This window comes from Pseudophryne corroboree (assembly GCF_028390025.1).
Source record: "Pseudophryne corroboree isolate aPseCor3 chromosome 3 unlocalized genomic scaffold, aPseCor3.hap2 SUPER_3_unloc_28, whole genome shotgun sequence".
In the NCBI taxonomy this organism is placed as follows: Eukaryota; Metazoa; Chordata; class Amphibia; order Anura; family Myobatrachidae; genus Pseudophryne; species Pseudophryne corroboree.
In genome coordinates this window covers 62,561-88,774 of record NW_026967517.1, presented here as the reverse complement: position 1 = coordinate 88,774, position 26,214 = coordinate 62,561, and the positions used below count along the sequence as shown (strand labels likewise).

Genomic DNA, 26,214 nt, shown 5'->3' with positions numbered 1-26,214 from the left:
CCCACGGATCTACAGTGGGGCTATGCTTATACTGGGACAGGTAACACAGATCATCACCCCACTATATGTAACGAGTAGACCACGGGTGTCAGGGATTCCAGGGTGGAGAGCTCCACGTACTACCTTCCTGTTTCAGGTTGTCTAGGAGCGCTACAATTAGATCTTCCATGGAAACCATGCTATTCATTGCCGTGAAGTAGGGATTGCTCAACAATCGTGAGGACAATTGCTCCAAGTGGATACCCATATAACCCAGAGTACTTCTTATACACAGACATGAAAGGGCCCCAACCGTGCACGATTATAGTAAGAGAACCCGGGTGGTTTATCAAACACAGCCCCACAACTTTCTTATGGAATCGTATTGTTTGTATTGCATGCATTACCTTATGTATAGGTGGGGTATATTATTATGTATAGGTGGGGTATATTATTGTGTATAGGTGGGGTATATTATTATGTATAGGTGGGGTATATTATTATGTATAGGAGGGGTATATTATTATGTATAGGAGGGGTATATTATTATGTATAGGAGGGGTATATTATTATGTATAGGTGGGGTATATTATTATGTATAGGTGGGGTATATTATTATGTGTAGGTGGGGTATATTATTATGTGTAGGTGGGGTATATTATTATGTATAGGTGGGATATATTATTATGTACAGGTGGGGTATATTATTATGTACAGGTGGGGTATATTATTATGTATAGGTGGAGTATATTATTATGTATAGGTGGGGTATATTATTATGTATAGGTGGGGTATATTATTATGTATAGGTGGGGTATATAATTATGTATAGGTGGATATATTATTATGTATAGGTGGGGTATATTATTATGTATAGGTAGGGTATATTATTATGTATAGGTGGAGTATATTATTATGTATAGGTGGGGTATATTATTATGTATCGGTGGGGTATATTATTATGTATAGGTGGGGTATATTATTATGTATAGGTGGGGTATATTATTATGTATCGGTGGGGTATATTATTATGTATAGGTGGGGTATATTATTATGTATAGGTGGGGTATATTATTATGTATAGGTGGGGTATATTATTATGTGTAGGTGGGGTATATTATTATGTATAGGTGGGGTATATTATTATGTATAGGTGGGGTATATTATTATGTATAGGTGGAGTATATTATTATGTATAGGTGGGGTATATTATTATGTATAGGTGGGGTATATTATGTATAGGTGGGGTATATTATTATGTATAGGTGGGGTATATTATTATGTATAGGTGGGGTATATTATTATGTATCGGTGGGGTATATTATTATGTATAGGTGGGGTATATTATTATGTATAGGTGGGGTATATTATTATGTATAGGAGGGGTATATTATTATGTATAGGAGGGGTATATTATTATGTATAGGTGGGGTATATTATTATGTATAGGTGGAGTATATTATGTACAGGTGGGGTATATTATTTTGTATAGGCGGGATATATTAGTAGAACGGTTCATGGTATGAGTATTATATGATATAACTGTATAGGGTGGCCTATAACTTCTTACATATAAAACTAGTATACTTACGGGTGGAACTGTCTCCTTATCTGTGGAAGAGCCTGAAATCACAAAGGAAAGGTACGATAGGTAAATGTGCATAGTCCTATCTGGTTACATCACATACTAATGTTATAGGCGACCACTACAGGGGTAGGTTATTTCCTAAGCGATTAGAGTATTGGGCTCTGAATAGCTTGGGTGGAGGCACATTGCACATATACACTGTACCCCCAGGTAAAAAAGGGGTTACATTACTATAGATATGTGATGTCACTGTGACACTCCCAGTTCCCCTCACCTCCCCAGTCATGTCCCTGTATTATTACTATAGATATGTGATGTCACTGTATAATAATAATAACAACAACAACAACAGGACTCCTTAGGCCGCTCCCCCTGTATAATAATAATAATAACAACAGGACACCACAGGCTGCTCCCTCTGTATAATAATAACAGGACACCACAGGCCGCTCCCTCTGTATAATAATAACAGGACACCACAGGCCGCTCCCTCTGTATAATAATAACAAGACTCCACAGGCTGCTCCACCTGTATAATAATAACAGGACACCACATGCTGCTCCCGCTGTATAATAATAATAATAATAATAACAACAATAACAACAACAACAGGACACCTTAGGACGCTCCCCCTGTATAATAATAATAACGACAGGACACCACAGGCTGCTCCCCCTGTATAGTAATAATAACAGGACACCACAGGCTGCTCCCCTGTATAATAATAATAACAACAGGACACCACAGGCTGCTCCCCCTGTATAATAATAATAACAACAGGACACCACAGGCTGCTCCCCTGTATAGTAATAATAACAGGACACCACAGGCTGCTCCCCCTGTATAGTAATAACAACAGGACACCACAGGCTGCTCCCCCTGTATAGTAATAACAACAGGACACCACAGGCTGCTCCCCCTGTATAATAATAAAAACAGGACACCACAGGCTGCTCCACTGTATAGTAATAATAACAGGACACCACAGGCTGCTCCCCCTGTATAGTAATAATAACAGGACACCACAGGCTGCTCCCCCTGTATAATAATAATATTAGGACACCACAGGCTGCTCTCCTGTATAATAATAACAGGACACCACAGGCTGCTCCCCCAGTATAATAATAATAACAGGACACCACAGGCTGCTCCCCCTGTATAGTAAGACGCCATTACCTGATCTCCACGGACACTGGGTGGCTGCAACAGTCGATGAAAACTCACTTCCTGTATGTGGACCGCACAATACGGAAGTAAGCTGGAACGCACAGTCCGGAAGTAGGGCATGATTGGCACAGGCTGCTTATTGGTTACTGGCCCCTCCCCTCCTTCAACCCGCCCACAGCCCCGCTCTCTGCTAATGAATATTACCACGTCCTCAGTGCAGGAGGCCGGCGGCCATTTTCTTGTAGACCAGTCCGGCAGCAGCAATAGCTTCGCTGGCCGTGTAGTGACGTCCGGAGCGGCGGCCATTTTCCCCTGGTCTGAGCTCCGCCTTCCTTCTATCATTCCCACAAGGCAGCAGGAGCAGAGAGCAGCCATTGCTGTGTCTGGCAGCAGGTAATGATATTATTATTATTATTCTTCTATAGGCTGAGCAGCTCTGGTGTCAGGTTCTGTACTACAGGGGGAGCAGCCTCTGGTGCCTTGTTATAGTGCAGCTGGAGCAGCCTCTGGTGCTGCATTATCCCTGTACAGGTGGCTGACACTCTAGTGACCTATTGCTGTAATACAGGTGGTGCAGACCCCGCCGCTACCGTAATACAGGTGGCGCAGACCCCGCCGTTACCGTAATACAGGTGGCGCAGATCCCGCCGTTACCGTAATACAGGGGGCGCAGTCCCCTCCATTACCGTAATACAGGTGGCGCAGACCCCGCCGTTACCGTAATACAGCTGGCGCAGACCCCGCCGTTACCGTAATACAGGTGGCGCAGATCCCGCCGTTACCGTAATACAGGTGGCGCACACCCCGCCGTTACCGTAATACAGGTGGCGCAGACCTCGCCATTACCGTAATACAGGTGGAACAGACCCCGCCGTTACCGTAATACAGGTGGCGCACACCCCGCCGTTACCATAATACAGGTGGCGCACACCCCGCCATTACCGTAATACAGGTGGAGCAGACCCCGCCGTTACCGTAATACATGTGGTGCAGACCCCACCGTTACCGTAATACAGGTGGAGCAGACCCCGCCGTTACCATGATACAGGTGGCGCAGACCCCGCCGTTACTGTAATACAGGTGGCGCAGACCTCGCCGTTACCGTAATACAAGCGGCGCAGACCCCGCTGTTACCGTAATTCTATACACAGGACATTACAGCTGTTGTGTCCTGTGGCATTGTACTATACAGGGGGAGCGGCATGTGTTGTCCTACTCTACAGGGGGAGGGGCCTGTGGTGTCTTGTTACTATTATTATATAGGGTGAGCAGCATGTATTGGCTTTCTATACAGAAAGAGTGGCCTGTGTTGTCATAATATACAGTGGTAGCTTCCTGTGTTGTCTTAGTATACAGGTAGAGCAGCCTGTGTTGTCATAATATACAGGGGTAGCATCCTGTGCTGTCATAGTATACAGAGGGATCAGCCTGTGCTGTCATAGAATACAAGGGGAGCGGCCTGTGTTGTCATAATATACTGGGAGAACGACCTGTGTGGTCATAGTATACAGGGGGAGCGGCCTGTGTTGTCATAATATACAGGGGTAGCATCCTGTGCTGTCATAATACACAGCGGGAGTGGCCTGTGTTGTCATAACATACAGGGGGAGTGGCCTGTGTTGTCATAACATACAGGGGGAGTGGCCTGTGTTGTCCTAATTTACAGGGAGAGCGGCCTGTGTTATCATAATATACAGGGTTAGCATCCTGTACTGTCATAGTATACAGGGGGAGTGGCCTGTGTTGTCATAATATACAGTGGTAGCATCCTGTGCTGTCATAATATACAGGGGGAGCATCCTGTGTTGTCATAATATAAAGGAGGAGCATCCTGTGCTGTCATAATATACAGGGATAGCATCCTGTACTGTCATAGTATACAGGGAGAGCGGCCTGTGTTGTCATAATATACAGGGGGAGCATCCTGTGTTGTCATAGTATACAGGGGGAGTGGCCTGTGTTGTCATAATATACAGGGGGAGCATCCTGTGTTGTCATAATATACAGGGGGAGCATCCTGTGTTGTCATAATATACAGGGGGAGCATCCTGTGTTGTCATAATATACAGGGGGAGCATCCTGTGTTGTCATAATATACAGGGGGAGCATCCTGTGTTGTCCTAATTTACAGGGAGAGCGGCCTGTGTTATCATAATATACAGGGTTAGCATCCTGTACTGTCATAGTATACAGGGGGAGTGGCCTGTGTTGTCATAATATACAGTGGTAGCATCCTGTGCTGTCATAATATACAGGGGGAGCATCCTGTGTTGTCATAATATAAAGGAGGAGCATCCTGTGCTGTCATAATATACAGGGATAGCATCCTGTACTGTCATAGTATACAGGGAGAGCGGCCTGTGTTGTCATAATATACAGGGGGAGCATCCTGTGTTGTCATAGTATACAGGGGGAGTGGCCTGTGTTGTCATAATATACAGGGGGAGCATCCTGTGTTGTCATAATATACAGGGGGAGCATCCTGTGTTGTCATAATATACAGGGGAAGCATCCTGTGTTGTCATAATATACAGGGGGAGCATCCTGTGTTGTCATAATATACAGGGGGAGCATCCTGTGTTGTCATAATATACAGGGGGAGCATCCTGTGTTGTCATAATATACAGGGGGAGCATCCTGTGTTGTCATAATATACAGGGGGAGCAGCCTGTGTTGTCATAATCTACAGGGGGAGCAGCCTGTGTTGTCATAATATACAGGGGGAGCGACCTGTGTTGTCATAATATACAGGGGGAGCATTCTGTGTTGTCATAATATACAGGGGGAGCATCCTGTGTTGTCATAATATACAGGGGGAGCATCCTGTGTTGTCATAATATACAGGGGGAGCATCCTGTGTTGTCATAATATACAGGGGGAGCATCCTGTGCTGTCATAGTTAGTTAGGACTTCGTGGGGCTATGGGTGGGAGTAGGAACCAACTCTAGAAGTTAATGGTTCTCTATTCCGCTGACAGGACACTGAGCTCCTGATGGTGCTGATCACAAGCCCACGAGGCGACCGCTCACTCCTGCAGCACGGCCGCCACCCCCTAACAGAGCCAGAAGAAAGAAGAGTGGTGATTATAGCGCCGGCGGCCCGGTTAGCGGGTCACCAGCGGGTATGGCGGCACAAGGGTGGGAGTGCAGCTCTTACAGGCTGTGCTCCACGAAGGCTCAGCAACACACAGTGTAGGGACTTTGAGGAGCGTCCTGAGCCAGCACCGGATACCCTACACTGGTCACGCAGATAACAGGGGCTAATCCTCCTGTTATCACTAAAATCCTCAGGCCAGTATAAACAATTAGTGAGGGAAGACGCGCCATTACACAGGGGGCGGGGCTTTTCAGAGCACTCACCAGCGCCATTTTCTCCCTGCAGATCACAGGAAGAGACGCTGACAGGGAGCGCTGCCCTCCACATAACTCCAGCATACCTCTGCGGTACCGGGGGGGGGGGTGGAGGGTATAATAACTGCCTACCGGGGCGCTGTGTGGCTGGCTCCTTATTCTCTGTGTCTCTCTGAAGGTACTCTGGGGGAAACTGTGTCTGACGTGTGTGTGTGTGTGTGTGTGTGTGTGTGTGTGTATCCACATTACCATGTCTAAGGACTCTGTGTCCTGTGCTGCAGAGTGTGTATCTTCTCCTGAGGAGTCTATTCCATGTACTCAGGACTGCAATGTGCTGTCTCACCTTTCTGACTCCAAACCCCCATGGGTGGATTCTTTAAGGGGAATGATATCCCATATTTCAACAAGGATGTCACATACTGAGAAAGAGACGCAGGTTTTGAGACAATCTGTAGTGGGTTTGAAGTATTCAGCTCTCACTACTTCATCTTCATCTAAAACCTCACCTACATACCCACAAAAACGTACACTTGCCCAGATAATGCAAGCTGACACTGATACCGACTCTGATACAGGGGACGGTGATGGGGATATGCAGGGGGGGATGCATCCCTTGCTAAAGGGGTGCAGCTAATGATTGAAGCCATTACGGACATTTTACATATTACTGAGAAGGTTCCTGAGCAGGTAGAGGAATCTTATTTTACAGAAAGTAAGAAATCCTCGCTTACCTTCCTGGCTTCTAAGGAGTTAACTTCTTTGTTTGAAAAATCCTGGGAAAAAAACAGAGAAAAAATTCCAGATCCCCAAAAGGGTTCTCATTGCTTTCCCTTCCCCTGAAGAGGATAGGAAGAAGTGGGAAAACCCACCTATAGTAGACGCTTCTGTATCTAGGCTGTCTAAAAAGGTGGTTTTACCTGTCCCTGGTTCAACCGCTTTAAAAGAGCAGGCTGATCGCAAGATTGAGACTACGCTCAAATCAATATACACTGCTACAGGCGTGGCTTTAAGGCCCACTATTACTTGTGCATGGATTTCTAAAGCCACAGTAAAGTGGTCAGGCACCATACTAGAGGACTTAGACACTATGGATAGGAGTGATATTGACTTGTTTTTGCGTCACATACAGGATTCTGCAGGTTTCATGGTGGAGGCCATGAAGGACCTTGGCATGCTGAACACAAGGGCTACTTCCATGGCAGACTCGGCACGCATAGGACTCTGGCTATGCCAATGGTCTGCAGATGCAGAATCCAATAAAAGTGTGGAGAACCTACCCTTCACAGGTCAGGCTCTGTTTGGGGACACATTGGATGCGTGGATCTCCACGGCAACTGCAAGTAAGTTAACCTTTCTTCCCTCAGCAGCACCACCGGCTAGGAAATCTTATCCTACGTCTTCACTGCAGTCCTTATGGACCGCAAAAGTTAAAAAGTCCAAACCCCTTTCCACTGTCTTTAGAGGAGGTGGGGGAAAATCCAAAAACCTGCAACAACAGGTTCTAAGGAACAGAAACCAGTTTCTGCTTCCTCAAAGTCTTCAGCATGATGGTGGACCTCCCAGCCTGGAGATAGTACAGGTGGGAGCAAGACTAAAGGATTTCAGTCACATCTAGACGTCATCATGCCTAGACCCATGGGTAAAGGATATTCTTGCCCGGGGGGTACAGACTGGAGATTCAAGTGTTCCCACCTCACAGATTCTTCAAATCAGGCTTACCAGCTTCGCTGATAGAAAGTGCTATCTTACAGGAAGCCATTCAAGAATTGGTTCAAACAAATGTCATTAATTCAGTGCCACTTCACCTACAACACAAGGGTTATTACTCAAACCTGTTTATGGTAACTAAACCAGATGGTTTGGTAAGGCCGATATTAAACCTAAAGTCATTGAACCCCTACTTGAGGGAATTCAAATTCAAGATGGAGTCTCTGAGAGCGGTGATCTCAGGTCTGGAGGAGGGGGAATTCCTGGCATCCCATGATATCAAGGATGCATACCTTCACATTCCGATCTGGCCACCTCACCAGGCTTATCTAAGATTTATGCTGCTGGACTGTCACTATCAGTTCCAGGCATTGCCATTTGCCTCTCCACAGAACCGAGGGTGTTCAGCAAGGTCATGGCAGAGATGATGCTACTCCGCAAGCAGGGAGTGAACATAATTCCATATCTGGACGATCTGCTGATAAAAGCATCTTCCAGGAAGAGGATGTTACGGAGTATTGCTCTCTCAACTCGACTACTCCAGGATCATGGGTGGATCCTGAACCTTCCAAAGTCACATTTGGAGCCGACAAGGAGACTGCTCTTCCTGGGGATGATACTTGACACGGAAGTGCAGAGGGTGTTTCTACTGGTGGAAAAAGCGCTGGTGATCCAATCAATGGTATGGGATGTCCTGAAGCCAGACCGGGTATCGGTTCATCAGTGCATTCGCCTTCTGGGGAAGATGGTAGCCTCCTACTAGGCTTTACAGTACGGAAGATTCCATGCGCAGTCCTTCCAGCTGGATCTCCTGGACCATGGTTGGGATCACATCTTCACATGCACCAGCTGATACGCCTGTCGCTAAAAGCCAGAATTTCACTCCTCTGGTGGCTGCCAACTTCTCACCTACTCGAGGGCTGCAGGTTCGGAATTCAGAATTGGATCCTTCTAACCACGGATGCAAGTCTCAGAGGTTGGGGAGCAGTCACCCAAGGGGAAAACTTACAAGGAAAGTGGTCAAGTCTGTAATCCATCCTTCTGATAAACATTCTGGAACTAAGGGCCATATACAACGGCCTTCTACATGTGGCACATCTACTGCAAGATCAGGCCATTCAGGTTCAGTCTGACAATGTAACGGCAGTGTCCTACATAAACCGACAGGGTGGAACGAAGAGCAGAGCAGCAATGTCAGAGGTAACAAGAATCCTCCTCTGGGCAGAAAAGTGGCACTGTCAGCAATCTTCATTCCAGGAGTAGACAACTGGGAAGCGTACTTCCTCAGCAGACACAATCTCCATCCAGGAGAATGGGGCCTCCACCCGGAGGTGTTCACAGAGGTGACAAGCCGATGGGGTGTACCTCAGATAGACATGATGACCTCTCGCCTCAACAAGAAGCTTCGGAGGTCGAGAGGCCCACAAGCAGTGGCGGTGGACGCACTGGTAACTCCGTGGTCATTCCAGTCAGTGTAGGTGTTCCCTCCACTTTCACTCATCCCAAGGATTCTCAAACTAATAAAAAAGAACAAGAGTTCTGGCGATCCTCATTGCTCCGGACTGGCCAAGAAGGGCTTGGTACGCGGATCTACTGGAATTACTACTGGATGATCCAAGGCCTCTTCCTCTTTGAAAGGACCTTCTGCAACAGGGGCCGTTCGCCTTTCAAGACTTACCGGGGCTACGTTTGACGGCATGGAGGTTGAACAACAGATCTTAGCTCGGAAAGGCATTCCGAACAAGGTCATTCCTACCCTGATACAGACTAGGAAGGGAGTAACATCTAAACATTACCATCGGATTTGGAAAAAGTATGTGTCTTGGTGTGAATCCAAGAAGTTTCCTACGGTGGAGTTTCAACTGGGACGGTTTCTCCTCTTTCTGCAAGCAGGTGTGGATGTGGGCCTACGCTTGGGCTCCATAAAGGTCCAGATTTTAGCCTTGTCCGTTTTCTTCCAGAAACAATTGACTGCTCTCGCTGAGGTTCAGACTTTCTTGAAAGGGGTTCTGCACATCCAACCACCCTTTGTGCCTCCTACGGCATCTTGGAATCTTAATGTGGTGCTGCAGTACCTGCAATCGGATTGGTTTGAGCCTTTACAGGAGATGGACATTAAGTTTCTTACTTGGAAGGCGGTCACACTGTTGGCATTGGCATCTGCTAGACGTGTGTCAGAATTGGGTGCATTGTCATGCAAGAGTCCCTACTTGATTTTTACAGCTTTTCATATCAACCAACCTATTGTGATGCCAGTGGGAGGGCTTTGAAAATATATGTGAAGAGAACTTCTCGTCACAGGAAGTCGGACGCTCTGTTTGTCCTTTGTGATCCCATCAAGGTTATTATTATTATTATTATTATTATACAGGGAGAGCAGCCTGTGGTAACCTATTAATATTACTATACAGGGGTAGCAGCCTGTGGTGTCCTGTTGTTGTTGTTGTTGTTATTATTATTATTATTATACAGAGGGAGTAGCCTGGGGTGTCCTGTTATTACTATTATTATTATTATTATTATTATTATTATACAGGGGGAGCAGCCGGTGGTAACCTGTTATTACTATTATTATTTCTCTGACGTCCTAGTGGATGCTGGGACTCCGTAAGGACCAGGGGGATAGCGGCTCCGCAGGAGACAGGGCACAAGAATAAAAGCTTTAGGATCAGGTGGTGTGCACTGGCTCCTCCCCCTATGACCCTCCTCCAAGCCTCAGTTAGATTTTTGTGCCCGGCCGAGAAGGGTGCAGGCTAGGTGGCTCTCCTGAGCTGCTTAGAATAAAAGTTTAAATTTAGGTTTTCTTATTTTCAGTGAGTCCTGCTGGCAACAGGCTCACTGCATCGTGGGACTAAGGGGAGAAGAAGCGAACTCACCTGCGTGCAGAGTGGATTGGGCTTCTTAGGCTACTGGACATTAGCTCCAGAGGGACGATCACAGGTACAGCCTGGATGGGTCACCGGAGCCGCGCCGCCGTCCCCCTTACAGAGCCAGAAGAGACGAAGAGGTCCGGTGAAATCGGCGGCAGAAGACGATCCTGTCTTCAGACTAAGGTAGCGCACAGCACCGCAGCTGTGCGCCATTGCTCTCAGCACACTTCACACTCCGGTCACTGAGGGTGCAGGGCGCTTGGGGGGGAGCGCCCTGAGACGCAATATAAGAGATATTACCTTAGGTGGCAAAAGAATACATCACATATAGCTCCTGGGCTATATGGATGTATTTTAACCCCTGCCATTTTTACACAAAAAAGCGGGAGATAAGGACGTCGTGAAGGGGCGGAGCCTATCTCCTCAGCACACAAGCGCCATTTTCCCTCACAGCTCCGCTGGAAGGACGGGCTCCCTGACTCTCCCCTGCAGTCCTGCTTCAGAATCAAGGTAAAAAAGAGAAGGGGGGGCATTTTTGGCAGCAAATAACAATAATCAGCAGCTATAAGGGAATAACACTTATATAAGGTTATCCCTGTATATATATATATATAGCGCTGGGTGTGTGATGGCAGACTCTCCCTCTGTCTCTCCAAAGGGCTCGTGGGGTCCTGTCCTCTATCAGAGCATTCCCGGTGTGTGTGCTGTGTGTCGGTACGTGTGTGTCGACATGTATGAGGAGGAAAATGATGTGGAGGCGGAGCAATTGCCTGCGTTAGTGATGTCACCCCCTAGGGAGTCGACACCTGACTGGATGATCGTATTTAAACAGTTAAGTGATAATGTCAGCACTTTACAAAAAACTGAGACAGCCGGCAAATCAATTAGTGCCTGTCCAGGCGTCTCAGACACCGTCAGGGGCCCTAAAATACCCGTTACCTCAGTGGGTCGACACAGACCCAGACACAGATACTGAGTCTAGTGTCGACGGTGATGAGTCAAACGTAATGTCCAGTAGGGCCACACGTTACATGATCACGGCAATGAAAGAGGCATTGAACATTTCTGACACTACAAGTACCACTAAGAAGGGTATTATGTGGGGTGTGAAAAAACTACCAATAGTTTTTCCTGAGTCAGATGAATCGAATGAGGTGTGTGATAAAGCGTGGGTTTCCCCCGACAAAAAACTGCTAATTTCTAATAAATTATTGGCACTATATCCTTTCCCGCCTGAGGTTAGGACGCGTTGGGAAACACCCCCTAGGGTAGATAAGGCGATCACACGTTTATCTAAACAAGTAGCGTTACCGTCTCCTGATACGGCCTCCCTCAAAGAACCAGCTGATAGAAGGCTGGAAAATATCCTAAAAAGTATATACACACATACTGGTGTTATACTGCGACCAGCAATCGCTTCAGCCTGGATGTGCAGTGCTGGAGTAGCGTGGTCGGATTCCCTGACTGAAAATATTGATACCCTGGATAGGGACAATATATTGTTAACTATAGAGTATTTGAAGGATGCATTACTATATATGCGTGATGCACAGAGGGATATTTGCACCCTGGCATCAAGAGTAAGTGCTATGTCCATTTCTGCCAGAAGAGCGTTATGGACGCGACAGTGGTCAGGGGATGCGGATTCCAAACGACATATGGAAGTATTGCCGTATAGAGGGGAGGAGTTATTTGGGGCTGGTCTATCGGACCTGGTGGCCGCGGCAACGGCTGGAAAGTCCACCTTTTTACCCCAGGTCACTTCACATCAGCAGAAAAAGACACCGTCTTTCCAAACCCAGTCCTTTCGTTCCCATAAATACAAGCGAGCAAAAGGCCACTCTTTTCTGCCCCACGGCAGAGGAAGGGGAAAAAGACTGCACCATGCAGCCGCTTCCCAGGAGCAGAAGCCCTCCCCTGCTTCTGCCAAGTCTTCAGCATGACGCTGGGGCTTTACAAGCAGACTCAGACATGGTGGGGGCCCGTCTCAAGAATTTCAACGCGCAGTGGGCTCACTCGCAAGTGGACCCCTGGATTCTACAGGTAGTGTCGCAGGGGTACAAACTGGAATTCGAGGCGTCTCCCCCTCGCCGGTTCCTGAAGTCTGCTCTACCAAAGTCTCCCTCAGACAGGGAGGCAGTTTTGGAAGCCATTCACAAGCTGTATTCCCAGCAGGTGATAATCAAGGTACCCCTCTTACAACAGGGAAAGGGGTATTATTCCACGCTGTTTGTGGTACCGAAGCCGGACGGCTCGGTGAGACCAATTTTAAATCTGAAATCCTTGAACACTTACATAAAAAGGTTCAAATTCAAGATGGAGTCACTCAGAGCGGTGATAGCGAACCTGGAAGAAGGGGACTATATGGTGTCTCTGGACATCAAGGATGCTTATCTCCACGTCCCAATCTACCCTTCTCACCAAGGGTATCTCAGGTTTGTAGTACAAAACTGTCATTATCAGTTTCAGACGCTGCCGTTTGGGTTGTCCACGGCACCTCGGGTCTTTACCAAGGTAATGGCCGAAATGATGATTCTTCTTCGAAGAAAAGGCATCTTAATTATCCCTTACTTGGACGATCTCCTGATAAGGGCAAGGTCCAGGGAACAGTTAGAAGTCGCAGTAGCACTATCTCAGGTAGTGTTACGTCAGCACGGGTGGATCCTAAATATTCCAAAATCGCAGCTGATTCCAACGACGCGTCTTCTGTTCCTAGGAATGATTCTGGACACAGTCCAGAAGAAGGTGTTTCTCCCGGAGGAGAAGGCCAGGGAGTTATCCGAGCTAGTCAGGAACCTCCTAAAACCTGCCCAGGTGTCAGTGCATCAGTGCACGAGGGTCCTGGGAAAAATGGTGGCTTCTTACGAAGCGATTCCATTCGGAAGATTCCATGCAAGAACATTTCAGTGGGATCTACTGGACAAATGGTCCGGATCGCATCTTCAGATGCATCAGCGGATAACCCTGTCACCAAGGACAAGGGTGTCTCTTCTGTGGTGGCTGCAGAGTGCACATCTACTAGAGGGCCGCAGATTTGGCATTCAGGATTGGATCCTGGTGACCACGGATGCAAGCCTGAGAGGCTGGGGAGCAGTCACACAGGGAAGAAATTTCCAGGGCTTGTGGTCAAGCATGGAAACATCTCTTCATATAAACATTCTGGAACTAAGGGCCATTTACAATGCCCTAAGTCAAGCGAAACCCCTGCTTCAGGGTCAGGCGGTGTTGATCCAATCAGACAACATCACGTCAGTCGCCCACGTAAATGATGGCGTCCCGTCTAAACAAAAAAACTAGACAGGTATTGCGCCAGGTCAAGGGACCCTCAGGCAATAGCGGTGGACGCTCTGGTAACACCGTGGGTGTACCAGTCAGTGTATGTGTTCCCTCCTCTGCCTCTCATACCAAAAGTACTGAGAATCATAAGAAGGAGAGGAGTAAGAACTATACTCGTGGCTCCGGATTGGCCAAGGAGGACTCGGTACCCGGAACTTCAAGAGATGATCACGGAGGACCCGTGGCCTCTACCTCTAAGAAGGGACTTGCTCCAGCAAGGTCCCTGTCTGTTCCAAGACTTACCGCGGCTGCGTTTGACGGCATGGCGGTTGAACGCCGGATCCTGAAGGAAAAAGGCATTCCAGATGAAGTCATCCCTACCCTGGTCAAGGCCAGGAAGGATGTAACCGCAAAACATTATCACCGCATTTGGCGAAAATATGTTGCGTGGTGTGAGGCCAGGAAGGCCCCTACAGAGGAATTTCAACTGGGTCGTTTCCTCCATTTCCTGCAAACAGGACTGTCTATGGGCCTAAAATTAGGGTCCATTAAGGTTCAAATTTCGGCCCTGTCGATTTTCTTCCAAAAAGAACTGGCTTCAGTACCTGAAGTTCAGACATTTGTAAAAGGGGTACTGCATATACAGCCTCCTTTTGTGCCTCCAGTGGCACCTTGGGATCTCAATGTTGTGTTGAGGTTCCTAAAGTCACATTGGTTCGAACCACTCACCACTGTGGACTTAAAATATCTCACATGGAAGGTGACGATGCTGTTAGCCCTGGCTTCAGCTAGGCGTGTGTCAGAATTGGTGGCTTTATCGTATAAAAGCCCTTACTTAATATTTCATTCTGACAGGGCAGAATTGAGGACTCGTCCTCAATTTCTACCTAAGGTGTTTTCTGCTTTTCACATGAACCTACCTATTGTGGTACCTGCGGCTACTAGGGACTTGGAGGACTCCAAGTTGCTTGACGTGGTCAGGGCCCTGAAAATATATGTTTCCAGGACGGCTGGAGTCAGGAAATCTGACTCGCTGTTTATCCTGTATGCACCCAACAAACTGGGTGCTCCTGCTTCTAAGCAGACGATTGCTCGTTGGATTTGTAGTACAATTCAACTTGCTCATTCTGTGGCAGGCCTGCCACAGCCAAAATCGGTAAAAGCCCATTCCACAAGGAAAGTGGGTTCATCTTGGGCGGCTGCCCGAGGGGTCTCGGCTTTTCAACTTTGCCGAGCAGCTACTTGGTCAGGGGCAAACACGTTTGCTAAATTCTATAAATTTGATACCCTGGCTGAGGAGGACCTGGAGTTCTCTCATTCGGTGCTGCAGAGTCATCCGCACTCTCCCGCCCGTTTGGGAGCTTTGGTATAATCCCCATGGTCCTTACGGAGTCCCAGCATCCACTAGGACGTCAGAGAAAATAAGATTTTACTTACCGATAAATCTATTTCTCGTAGTCTGTAGTGGATGCTGGGCGCCCATCCCTAGTGCGGATTGTCTGCAATACTTGTATATAGTTATTGTTACAAAAATTCGGGTTATTATTGTTGTGAGCCATCTTTTCAGAGGCTCCTTCGTTTTATCATGCTGTTAACTGGGTTCAGATCACAAGTTGTACGGTGTGATTGGTGTGGCTGGTATGAGTCTTACCCGGGATTCAATATCCTTCCTTATTATGTACGCTCGTCCGGGCACAGTATCCTAACTGAGGCTTGGAGGAGGGTCATAGGGGGAGGAGCCAGTGCACACCACCTGATCCTAAAGCTTTTATTCTTGTGCCCTGTCTCCTGCGGAACCGCTATCCCCCTGGTCCTTACGGAGTCCCAGCATCCACTACGGACTACGAGAAATAGATTTATCGGTAAGTAAAATCTTATTTATTATTATTATACAGGGGGAGCAGCCTGTGATGTCCTGTTATTATTATTATACAGGGGGAGCAGCCTGTGGTGTCCTGTTATTACTATTATTATTATTATTATTATTATTATTATTATTATTTATTATTATACAGGGGGAGCAGCCTGTGGTAACCTGTTAATATTACTATACAGGGGGATCAGCCTATGGGGTCCTGTTGTTGTTGTTATTATTATTATTGTTATTATACAGAGGGAGGAGCCTATGGGGTCCTGTTGTTATTATTATACAGGGGAAGCAGGCTGTGGTGTCCTGTTGTTGTTGTTGTTGTTGTTGTTATTATTATTATTATACAGGGGGGAAACAGCCTGTGATGTCCTGTTGTTGTTGTTGTTGTTGTTATACAGAAGGGAGCAGCACGTTGTGTCCTATTATTATTATTTTTTTGCTGAGGGAGCAGCCTGTGGTGTAATTTTATTATTACTATAAAGGGAGAGCAGAATGGGTTGTCCTGTTGTTATTAGTGTTATACAGAGGGAGCAGGTTTTTGTGTATGGTTATTATTGTACAGGGACAGCGGCTTGTGGTGTCCTGGTATTATTATTATACATTGGGAGTGTTGGTGATGTCCTACAATACAGGAGGAATGGTCTGAGGTGTCCTGATTTAAAGACATCTGTTATTATTTTTATACTGTGTCGTTATTATTAATATTATAACTATTATTATTAATTTTATTATATGTAGTTGTGGGAATTGAAAATATTGCTCAAATTCCAGGTTATATTAAAGCAGAGACCATAATATCCCTGGCATGAGTAACAGATGATAATTGCAGCAGTGTGAATCAAATGTATATCAGACTCCTGGGAGCATCACTGCGACATCACTTATATCTATTGTAATAAAGGGACATGACTGGGGAGGTGAGGGGATCTGGGAGCATCACAGTGACAACACTTATATCTATAGTAATAATACAGGGACATGACTGGGGAGGTGAGGGTATCTGGGAGCAACACAGTGACATCACTTATATATATATATAGTAATAATACAGGCACATGACTGGAGAGGTGAGGGGATCTGGGAATGTCACAATGACTTTACTTATATCTATAGTAATAATACAGAGACGTGACTGGGGAGGTGAGGGGATCTGGGAATGTCACTGTGACGTCACTTACATCTATAGTAATAATACAGGGACATGACTGAAGAGGTGAGGGGATCTGGGAGCGTCACAGTGACATCACTTATATCTGTAGTAATAATACAGGTACATGACTGGGGAGGTGAGGGGGTCTGAGAGTGTCACAGTAACATCACATATCTGTAGTAATAATACAGGGACATGACTGGTAAGGTGAGTGGATCTGGAAGCATCACAGTTACATCACTTAAATCTATAGTTATAATACATGGGCATGACTGGGGAGGTGAAGGGATCTGGGAACAACACTGTGACATCACTTGTATCTATAGTAATAATACAGGGACATGACTGGGGAAGTTAGGAGATCTGGGAATGTCACAGTGACATTACTTATATGTCTAGTAATAATACGGGGACATAATTGAGGAGATGAGGGGATCTGGGAGTATTTACAGTGATAGTGATGTCTCCCCCATTTCGCAGGATTACACAGTAGTTTGGAAGACATCCGGTGAGCATGAGACACCCAGCAGCCATCTTTGTGTGTCAGGCGGACTAAGCATTACCCAGAGCCCCATCACGGTGCCTCCACCTCACTCACTGAAACATGAAAGACACAGTGACCAGAAGTTCCTGAAACTCACCAACAAGATCATTCAGCTGCTGACTGGAGAGGTGACTGCTGGAAATAGGGCATTATACAATAACACCAGGGGACGTGCCTGAGTGATGACTGGAGAGGTGACTGCTGGGAATGGGACATTATACAGTAACACCAGGGGATGTGTCTTGGTGATAACTGGAGAAGGGACTGCTGGGAATGGGACATTATACAGTAAAACCAGAGGACATATCCGGTTGATGACTGGAGAGGTGACTGCTGGGAATGGGGCATTATACAGTAACACCAGTGGACGTGTCTCGGTGATGACTGAAGATGTGACCGCCGGGAATGGGACATTATACAGTAACACCAGTGAATGTGTCTGGGTGATGACTTGAGAGGTGACTGCTGGGAATGGGGCATTATACAGTAACACTCGGGAACGTGTCTGGGTGATGACTGGAAGTGTGATTGCTGGGACTGGGGCATTATACAGTAACACTAGCGGACTTGTCTGGGTGATGACTGGGGAGGTGACTGCTGGGAATGGGGCATTATACAGTAACACCAGGGGATGTGTCTGGGTGATGACTGGAAAAAAGACTGCTGGGAATGGGGCATTATACAGTAACACCGGGGGATGTGTATGGGTGATGACTGGAGAGGTGACCGCTGGGAATGGGGCAATATACAGTAACACCAGGGGATGTGTCTGGATGATGACTGGAGAGGTGACTGCTGGGAATGAGGCATTATACAGTAATACCGGGGGATGTGTCTGGATGATGATTGGAGAGGTGACTGCTGGGAATGGGGCATAATACAGTAATACTGGTAGACGTGTCTGGATGATGACTGCGGAGGTGACTGCCAGGAATGGGGCATTATACAGTAACACCGAGGGACGTGTCTGGATGATGACTGGAGAGGTGACTGCTGGGAATGAGGCATTATACAGTAACACCGGTGGACGTGTCTGGATGATGAACGCGGAGGTGACTGCCGGGAATGAGGCATTATACCGTAACACCAGGGGATGTGTCTGGGTGATGACTGAGGAGGTGACTGCTGGGAATGGGGCATTATACAGTAACACCAGGGGATGTGTCTGGATGATGACTGGAGAGGTGACTGCTGGGAATGGGACATTATACAGTAACACCAGGGGATGTGTCTGAGTGATGGCTGGAGAGGTGACTGCTGGGAAAGGGAAATTATACAGTAACATGCAGATGTGTCTGGGTGATGACTGGGGAGGTGACTGCTGGGAATGGGGCATTATACAGTAACACTGGGGGATGTGTCTGGGTGATGACTGGAGAGGTGACCGCTGGGAATGGGGCAATATACAGTAACACCAGGGGATGTGTCTGGATGATGACTGGAGAGGTGACTGCTGGGAATGAGGCATTATACAGTAACACCGGGGGACGTGTCTGGGTTCTGACTGGGGAGGTGACTGCCGGGAATGAGGCATTGTACAGTAATACCGGGGGACGTGTCTGGGTGGTGACTGGAGAGGTGACTGCTGGGAAAGGGAAATTATACAGTAACATGCAGATGTGTCTGGGTGATGACTGGGGAGGTGACTGCTGGGAATGGGGCATTATACAGTAACACCGGGAGATGTGTCTGGGTGATGACTGGAGAGGTGACTGCTGGGAATGGGACATTATACAGTAACACCAGCGGATGTCTGGGTGATGACTGGAGAGGTGACCGCTGGGAATGGGGCAATATACAGTAACACCAGGGGATGTGTCTGGGTGATGACTGGGGAGGTGACTGCTGGGAATGGGGCATTATACAGTAACACCAGGGGATGTGTCTGGGTGATGACTGGAAAAAAGACTGCTGGGAATGGGGCATTATACAGTAACACCGGGGGATGTGTATGGGTGATGACTGGAGAGGTGACCGCTGGGAATGGGGCAATATACAGTAACACCAGGGGATGTGTCTGGATGATGACTGGAGAGGTGACTGCTGGGAATGAGGCATTATACAGTAACACCGGGGGATGTGTCTGGGTGATGATTGGAGAGGTGACTGCTGGGAATGGGGCATAATACAGTAATACTGGTAGACGTGTCTGGATGATGACTGCGGAGGTGACTGCCAGGAATGGGGCATTATACAGTAACACCGAGGGACGTGTCTGGATGATGACTGGAGAGGTGACTGCTGGGAATGAGGCATAATACAGTAACACCGGTGGACGTGTCTGGATGATGAACGCGGAGGTGACTGCCGGGAATGAGGCATTATACCGTAACACCAGGGGATGTGTCTGGGTGATGACTGAGGAGGTGACTGCTGGGAATGGGGCATTATACAGTAACACCAGGGGATGTGTCTGGATGATGACTGGAGAGGTGACTGCTGGGAATGGGACATTATACAGTAACACCGGGGGACGTGTCTGGGTTCTGACTGGGGAGGTGACTGCCGGGAATGAGACATTGTACAGTAATACTGGGGGACGTGTCTGGGTGGTGACTGGAGAGGTGACTGCTGGGAAAGGGAAATTATACAGTAACATGCAGATGTGTCTGGGTGATGACTGGGGAGGTGACTGCTGGGAATGGGGCATTATACAGTAACACCGGGAGATGTATCTGGGTGATGACTGGAGAGGTGACTGCAGGGAATGGGACATTATACAGTAACACCAGCGGATGTCTGGGTGATGACTGGAGAGGTGACCGCTGGGAATGGGGCAATATACAGTAACACCAGGGGATGTGTCTGGGTGATGACTGGGGAGGTGACTGCTGGGAATGGGGCATTATACAGTAACACCAGGGGATGTGTCTGGGTGATGACTGGGGAGGTGACTGCTGGGAATGGGGCATTATACAGTAACTCCGGGGGATGTGTCTGGGTGATGACTGGAGAGCTGACTGCTGGGAATGGGGCATTATACAGTAACACCGGGGGATGTGTCTGTGTGATGACTGGAGAGGTGACTGCTGGGAATGGGACATTATACAGTAACACCAGGGAACTTGTGTGGGTGATGACTGGAGAGGTGACTGCTGGGAATGGGGCATTATACAGTAACACCAGGGGACGTGTCTGGGTGATGACTGGAGAGGTGACTACAGGGAATGGGACATTATACAGTAACACCAGGGGATGTGTCTGGGTGATGACTGTATCACTGTGTGTGTGTCAGGTTCCTATAAGGTGTCATGATGTCACTGTCTATGTCTCCATGCAGGAGGGGGGAGTATATAGAGGAACACAGGGGTCTGTACAAGGATGTGATGATGGAGAATCACCGGCCCCTCACATCACTGGGTAAGAGGAGACTGTCATGTATTGTACAGGGGAGAGCAGGTATGGGGACCCATATATACACACATTACCTGATAATCACATATATACACTGTACTCAGTCACTGCGTGTCTCCTACAGATGGGCCCAGTAACAGAGATACCCCAGAGAGATGTCCCCGTCCTCTGTATTCCCAGGATTGTACAGAGGAGAATCACAGGACCCCACAGGAGGATCAGGTAGGTGGGATTTAGGGTCTCACCCAAAGTTACTGTCACTATATGATCTGTAGAGGAGCTGTGTGTGTCTTGATATTATACTGTTTCACCTCAGTTTAATCTGACTGTGTGCAAATGTCATTATAGTGTTTGTTTGTCTTTTTAGGTAGAACATCTGTCTGATATTAAAACAGAAGATATAGAGGGAGAAGAGACGTATGTGACTGATATAAAGGCAGAAGATATAAAGGGAGAAGAAGAGACGTATGTGACTGATATGAGGGCAGAAGATATAGAGGGAGAAGAAGAGACGTATGTGACTGATATAAAGGCAGAAGATACAGAGGGAGAAGAAGAGACGTATGTGAGGGGTGATCAACAGTGTAAGGAGGAGGAAATCCCTACAGATATCAGCACAGGTGAGTAATAAACACTTATTACAGATAAGAGTCACATATTCTTGCTGAGTGACTACAGCAATCTCTAATTCTACACCCTCCTCTTTCAGTACAAACTAAGGAGGAATATGTATTTTCCCAGTGTGGAGTCAGGAGCCATCAGCCCCTATTATACTCCTGCTCTCTTCCTTACATCATGTCCCTCTGTGTTACCAGCCCAGAGATCTGACCAGTCTGCTCCCCACACTCTCTGGTGTATCTCATACAGCCAGAGCCATCAGCCCTATTATACTCCTGCTCTCCCCCTCACATCATGTCACTGTGTGTTACCAGCCCAGAGATCTGACCAGTCTCCTCCCCACACTCTCTGGTGTATCTCTTACATCAGGAGCCATCAGCCTCTATTATACTCCTGCTCTCACCCTCACATCATGTCCCTGTGTGTTACCAGCCCAGAGATCTGACCAGTCTCCTCCCCACACTCGCTGGTGTATCTCATACAGCAGGAGCCATCAGCCCCTATTATACTCCTGCTCTCCTCCTCACATCATGTCACTGTATTTTACCAGCCTAGAGATCTGACCAGTCTCCTCACACTCTTTGAGTGCATATTATACTCCAGTCCAAGCTTCCTAGTATTTTTAATTAAGCATAAAAGGAATGGCAGAACTATAGTACTGGTTAATTTCAGTTACAGAATTATATAATGTACAATGTAACATCTGATAATGTTGATATCATCTTAAACCATAAAGCTATACTTCTAGATACACTTTTACCGTGGAGCCGCTATGTCCGTTATACTGAATACACGCGATACGCACTTTGTACGCTATTTGCTATTTGCTGATTGTACAGAGTTCGCACAGCGCGCGCACACAATTGATAACCTTTAAACCTTATTAGTAATGCAATGTAATGTTACACTCTAAACCATGTGCCGCGAAGCACTGTAATGATGTTTATACTTTAAACCTTAAGTAGCGCTGGCGGTATAAAGTACCCGCAGTGCATACACCTTATCAATACACTCTATAACCTTATACAGTAAAATCCGCTTTAAACCCTAGCAGGAAAGTGAGGACACAACACCGATATGTAGTGAAACCACAGGGTTCTAAGGCCACAGTGGATTATTTCAAAAGGTAAAACAGTATAAATTATACACTACAGGCTAACAAGATAAATCTACAACAGAATAATGGCTACAGAGAATGTACATACGTGAGAATGTTCGCAAGCGCAACCCGGCCGGTCCTCCACTTGTCAGGTAGAAAGCGTTCAGAGTCTTCTGACCGGCCAGGCAACAATGTGCTTTTTATACACAACTTACATACACAATTCAATGGTCACTGTAATCTCATTGTCCATTGGACACAGAGATGTGTCTTTACATCACAGGAGAGGTCATAGGTTGATTTGAAAATGTGGGCGATGTCTTTCCCCAACTGCTCTTGTGGGTGGTATCCTCTGGATTCCCGCCGCATACATAATATACATTAAATACAGTTAATATCTATATTCTACTTTTGCACATAACTATACGCTGGTACATACGATCTTTCTCTAACCAACATCGGAATGTTACCCTTAAAATACCCTACAGCTGGATACTAGACATCACCTTCCAACCTTTATCTGACCCTTCCTATCATGCAAAGGCGAATCCCTTAGTCCTGGAACTGTTTAAACTGTTGATACTCACTGATGTGGTGCAGGGGAACTATGGGTACAAAATGCACTATTTGGGTTAAATATGTAATGTTCTAATAACCCTCTACGCGCTCACAAACTCCACCGTAATTACCCATACCACGCGCATGATCGCAGGAGCGATCCTACGCAAATTGCGGATATGTGAACGCACGGCGGACTGAGTGCACGCGCAGCGGGCATGTGCATGGGGTTAGTACATGGTATATGCATTACAATATTTTTCGACTTTGACACATCCTGGGTGTTTTCTACTCATTTATAGTTTTTTGCCATTTTTGAACATAACCTATACAATATTTATTTTGTTTCATGAAAATTCATATGTGCATAATGTATTTTATTTCCAGCAGATGGACACACAAGCAGGAATATCTCAGAAGGACATCTTATGTTATCCCCGGATTGTGACATAAAAGATAATGACAGTAGACAGGATTCTCCAGGAGATAACCCCATTATCCCAATTATACATCCAGCTCTATCAGCTGGTCCTTCTGATCCAGGGAAATGTTCTCCTGATCACTCTGATATTGGTACATCGGTAACAGCTCTGACAGTAGACACAGTGTTTCCCTGTTCTATAGATGCCATATGTTTTACACAGAAAACAAAGCTTATTACCCATCAGACAGATAAAGCAGGCAAAAGGCCATTTCCATGTTCTGAGTGTGGGAAATGTTTTACATACAAATCAGTTCTTGTTACACATCAGAGAAGGCACACAGGTGAGAAACCATTTCTATGTTCTGAGTGTGGAAAATGTTTTTTAAGTAAAGCACATCTAGTTTCACATCAGGAAACTCACACAGGTGAGAAGCCATTTCCATGTTCTGAGTGTGTAAAATTTTTTACACATAAATCAGCTCTTGTTATACATCAAAGAACTCACACAGGTGAGAGGCCATTTCCATGTTCTGAGTGTGGGAAATGTTTTGCACAGAAATCAGCTCTTGTTATACATCAAAGAACTCACACAGGTGAGAGGCCATTTCCATGTTCTGAGTGTCAGAAATGTTTTGCACAGAAATCAGATCTTGTTGCACATCAAAGAAGTCACACAGGTGAGAGGCCATTTCCATGCTCTGAGTGTGGGAAATGTTTTATACAGAAATCAAATCTTTTTACACATCAGAGAACTCATACAGGTGAGAAACCATTTCCATGCTCTGAGTGTGGGAAATGTTTTACCCGAAAATCAAAACTTGTTATACATCATCGAAGTCACACAGGTGAGAAACCATTTCCATGTTCTGAGTGTGGAGAATGTTTCACAGGGAAATCAGCTCTTGTTAGACATCAAAGAACTCACACATGTGAGAAACCATTTCCATGTTCTGAGTGTGAGAAGTAAGTCAGCTTTGTTTCACACAATAGACATCACACAGGTGAGGAACCTTTTTAATCTCATCATCACAATTGCCATGCATTGTTTCTCAAGTTCCTGTCCTATCTCCTTTGCTTTTTGCAATATGCATGCTGCTACTGGGTGAAACAATCATATCATCCCTGGTCTACCACTGCTATGCAAGTAACCTGTCTTTCAATAACATCCTAGTGGATACTGGGGTGGTATTCGTACCATGGGGTATATATCGAGTCCATTAGTGTGTGCTGGCTCCTCCCCTCTATGCCCCTTCAAGCAGACTCAGTTTAGAAAAATGTGCCCAAGGAGCCGGGTGCATTCTCTGGAGCTCCAGAGAGTTTTCATCAAAATTTATGTTAGTTTATTATTTTCAGGCAGCGCTGGTTGGCACCAGTCTGCCTGCATCGTGACACTTAGGGTGGGAACCGAACCAACTTAATAAAGAGTTAATGGTTCATATCCCCGCTGACAGGACACTCGGGTGTGAGCCCACGCCAGTAGCATGCCGCCACCCCTAACATGCCGAAGTAGATGCATTGAGTAATACGCAGGGGTCCCAGTAAGCAGGTCCCTGGTGCAAATGGCGTCAAAAGGGTGCGGCAGTCACAGGCCTCGAGCTGCGGTGCCTGCTGTGGACCCCACACTGGCACACTGAACATAGGGTTACTCTCTTTATATACACATGTATTACAAGATGGTTTTACTATTTATGTCAGTATAATCTGCTAGGGTCCGCATGCCATGTAAGGGGCGGGGCTTCCCAGAGAGCGGGTCCAGAGACTGGAAAGGTGCCATTTCCTGCTGCTGGTTACAGACTGCACGCTCAATCTGCTCCTCCACAGAGGCCACTGCACCACGTTTTGTACTGGTACCAGAGGGTCTGATAGAAAGGGGGGGAGCGCATATATAGTGGTTACACCGCTGGACACATAACATGTGTAAAATATACCCAGGAGAGCCCTGCTCTGAGCTGAGGTATTGTATGCTGGTCCCAGTCCTCTCTGTGTTCCTCCAATCAGGGTTGTCTGGGTTACTGTGCTGTTCTCTATTGTGTGTCACTGCACTGTGATATAAATATCTGTGTTTTCTGCTGAAAGCTTGTCCGAGAAAAAATCTTTGTGTCCTTCTTGCAACACCAAGTTTACACCCTCTTCCCAGGGGTCCCTGCTCTGTACCCAGTGTTCTCTACCTTCACAGGGTAGTGCTTTGCAGGAACCTGCATGGTTGGACTCATTCAAAACAATGATTACAGATATAAAGTCACCTGCTGCAAAGCAGGAGAGACAAACCCTGAAACAGTCTGTAGAAGAGTTCATTATTAAGACTGCTGCTCACAGACAGCCAACTCAGCCCCCCCTGGTGGTCTCTCATAAACGTACACTCCCACAGATGCTCCAGTCTGACACTGAACTACCAGAGGATGTGGAGCTGGAGGGGGAAGATGACAACACACTGTCCCCGGAATAGGCAGGTGTGAATTACGGTAATTGAATCATCTTGGTACATTTGGTATATAGGGTATGTTCCCAGAGAAGTGTGTGTGGATGGCAGTGGCAACAGGGTGATCTGTGCTGGGATGCCGGAGTCTTTGACGGTCACTAGATGACCGAGGACGACTAACGTATAAGTTTGACTTTCAATCATATATTTCTAAGTGCTGCATTGATGTTGAAAATCTCT

The 26,214-nt window shown here is 46.7% G+C and overlaps 2 protein-coding genes across 3 annotated transcripts in view; one reads left to right on the top strand and one right to left on the bottom strand.

Annotated features, from left to right (window-relative positions):
- The window catches only part of LOC134983890 (zinc finger protein 585A-like), a 46,971-nt gene extending 44,149 nt beyond the window's left edge, over positions 1-2,822 (bottom strand). Inside the window, exons 1-2 of the mRNA XM_063949499.1 lie at positions 2,745-2,822; positions 1,571-1,602 (exon numbers count right to left, since the gene is read on the bottom strand). The gene's annotated coding sequence lies outside the window, so the exon portion shown is untranslated. The remainder of the gene's footprint in view (positions 1-1,570; positions 1,603-2,744) is intronic.
- Positions 2,823-3,077: 255 nt separating this feature from the next.
- On the top strand, positions 3,078-25,630 carry LOC134983893 (zinc finger protein 501-like). 2 transcript variants are annotated; one of them, XM_063949503.1, is made up of 6 exons: positions 3,078-3,128; positions 17,439-17,630; positions 20,783-20,862; positions 20,981-21,082; positions 21,228-21,476; positions 23,522-25,630. In XM_063949503.1, the coding sequence occupies exons 3-6, from the start codon at positions 20,829-20,831 to the stop codon at positions 24,520-24,522; spliced, it is 1,386 nt and encodes a 461-aa protein (XP_063805573.1). In that variant the 5' UTR covers positions 3,078-3,128; positions 17,439-17,630; positions 20,783-20,828; the 3' UTR covers positions 24,523-25,630. The 2 variants fall into 2 exon arrangements, with proteins under 2 accessions (XP_063805573.1, XP_063805572.1); XM_063949502.1 differs by having other exon boundaries at positions 23,519-25,630.
- Positions 25,631-26,214: the final 584 nt, after the last annotated feature.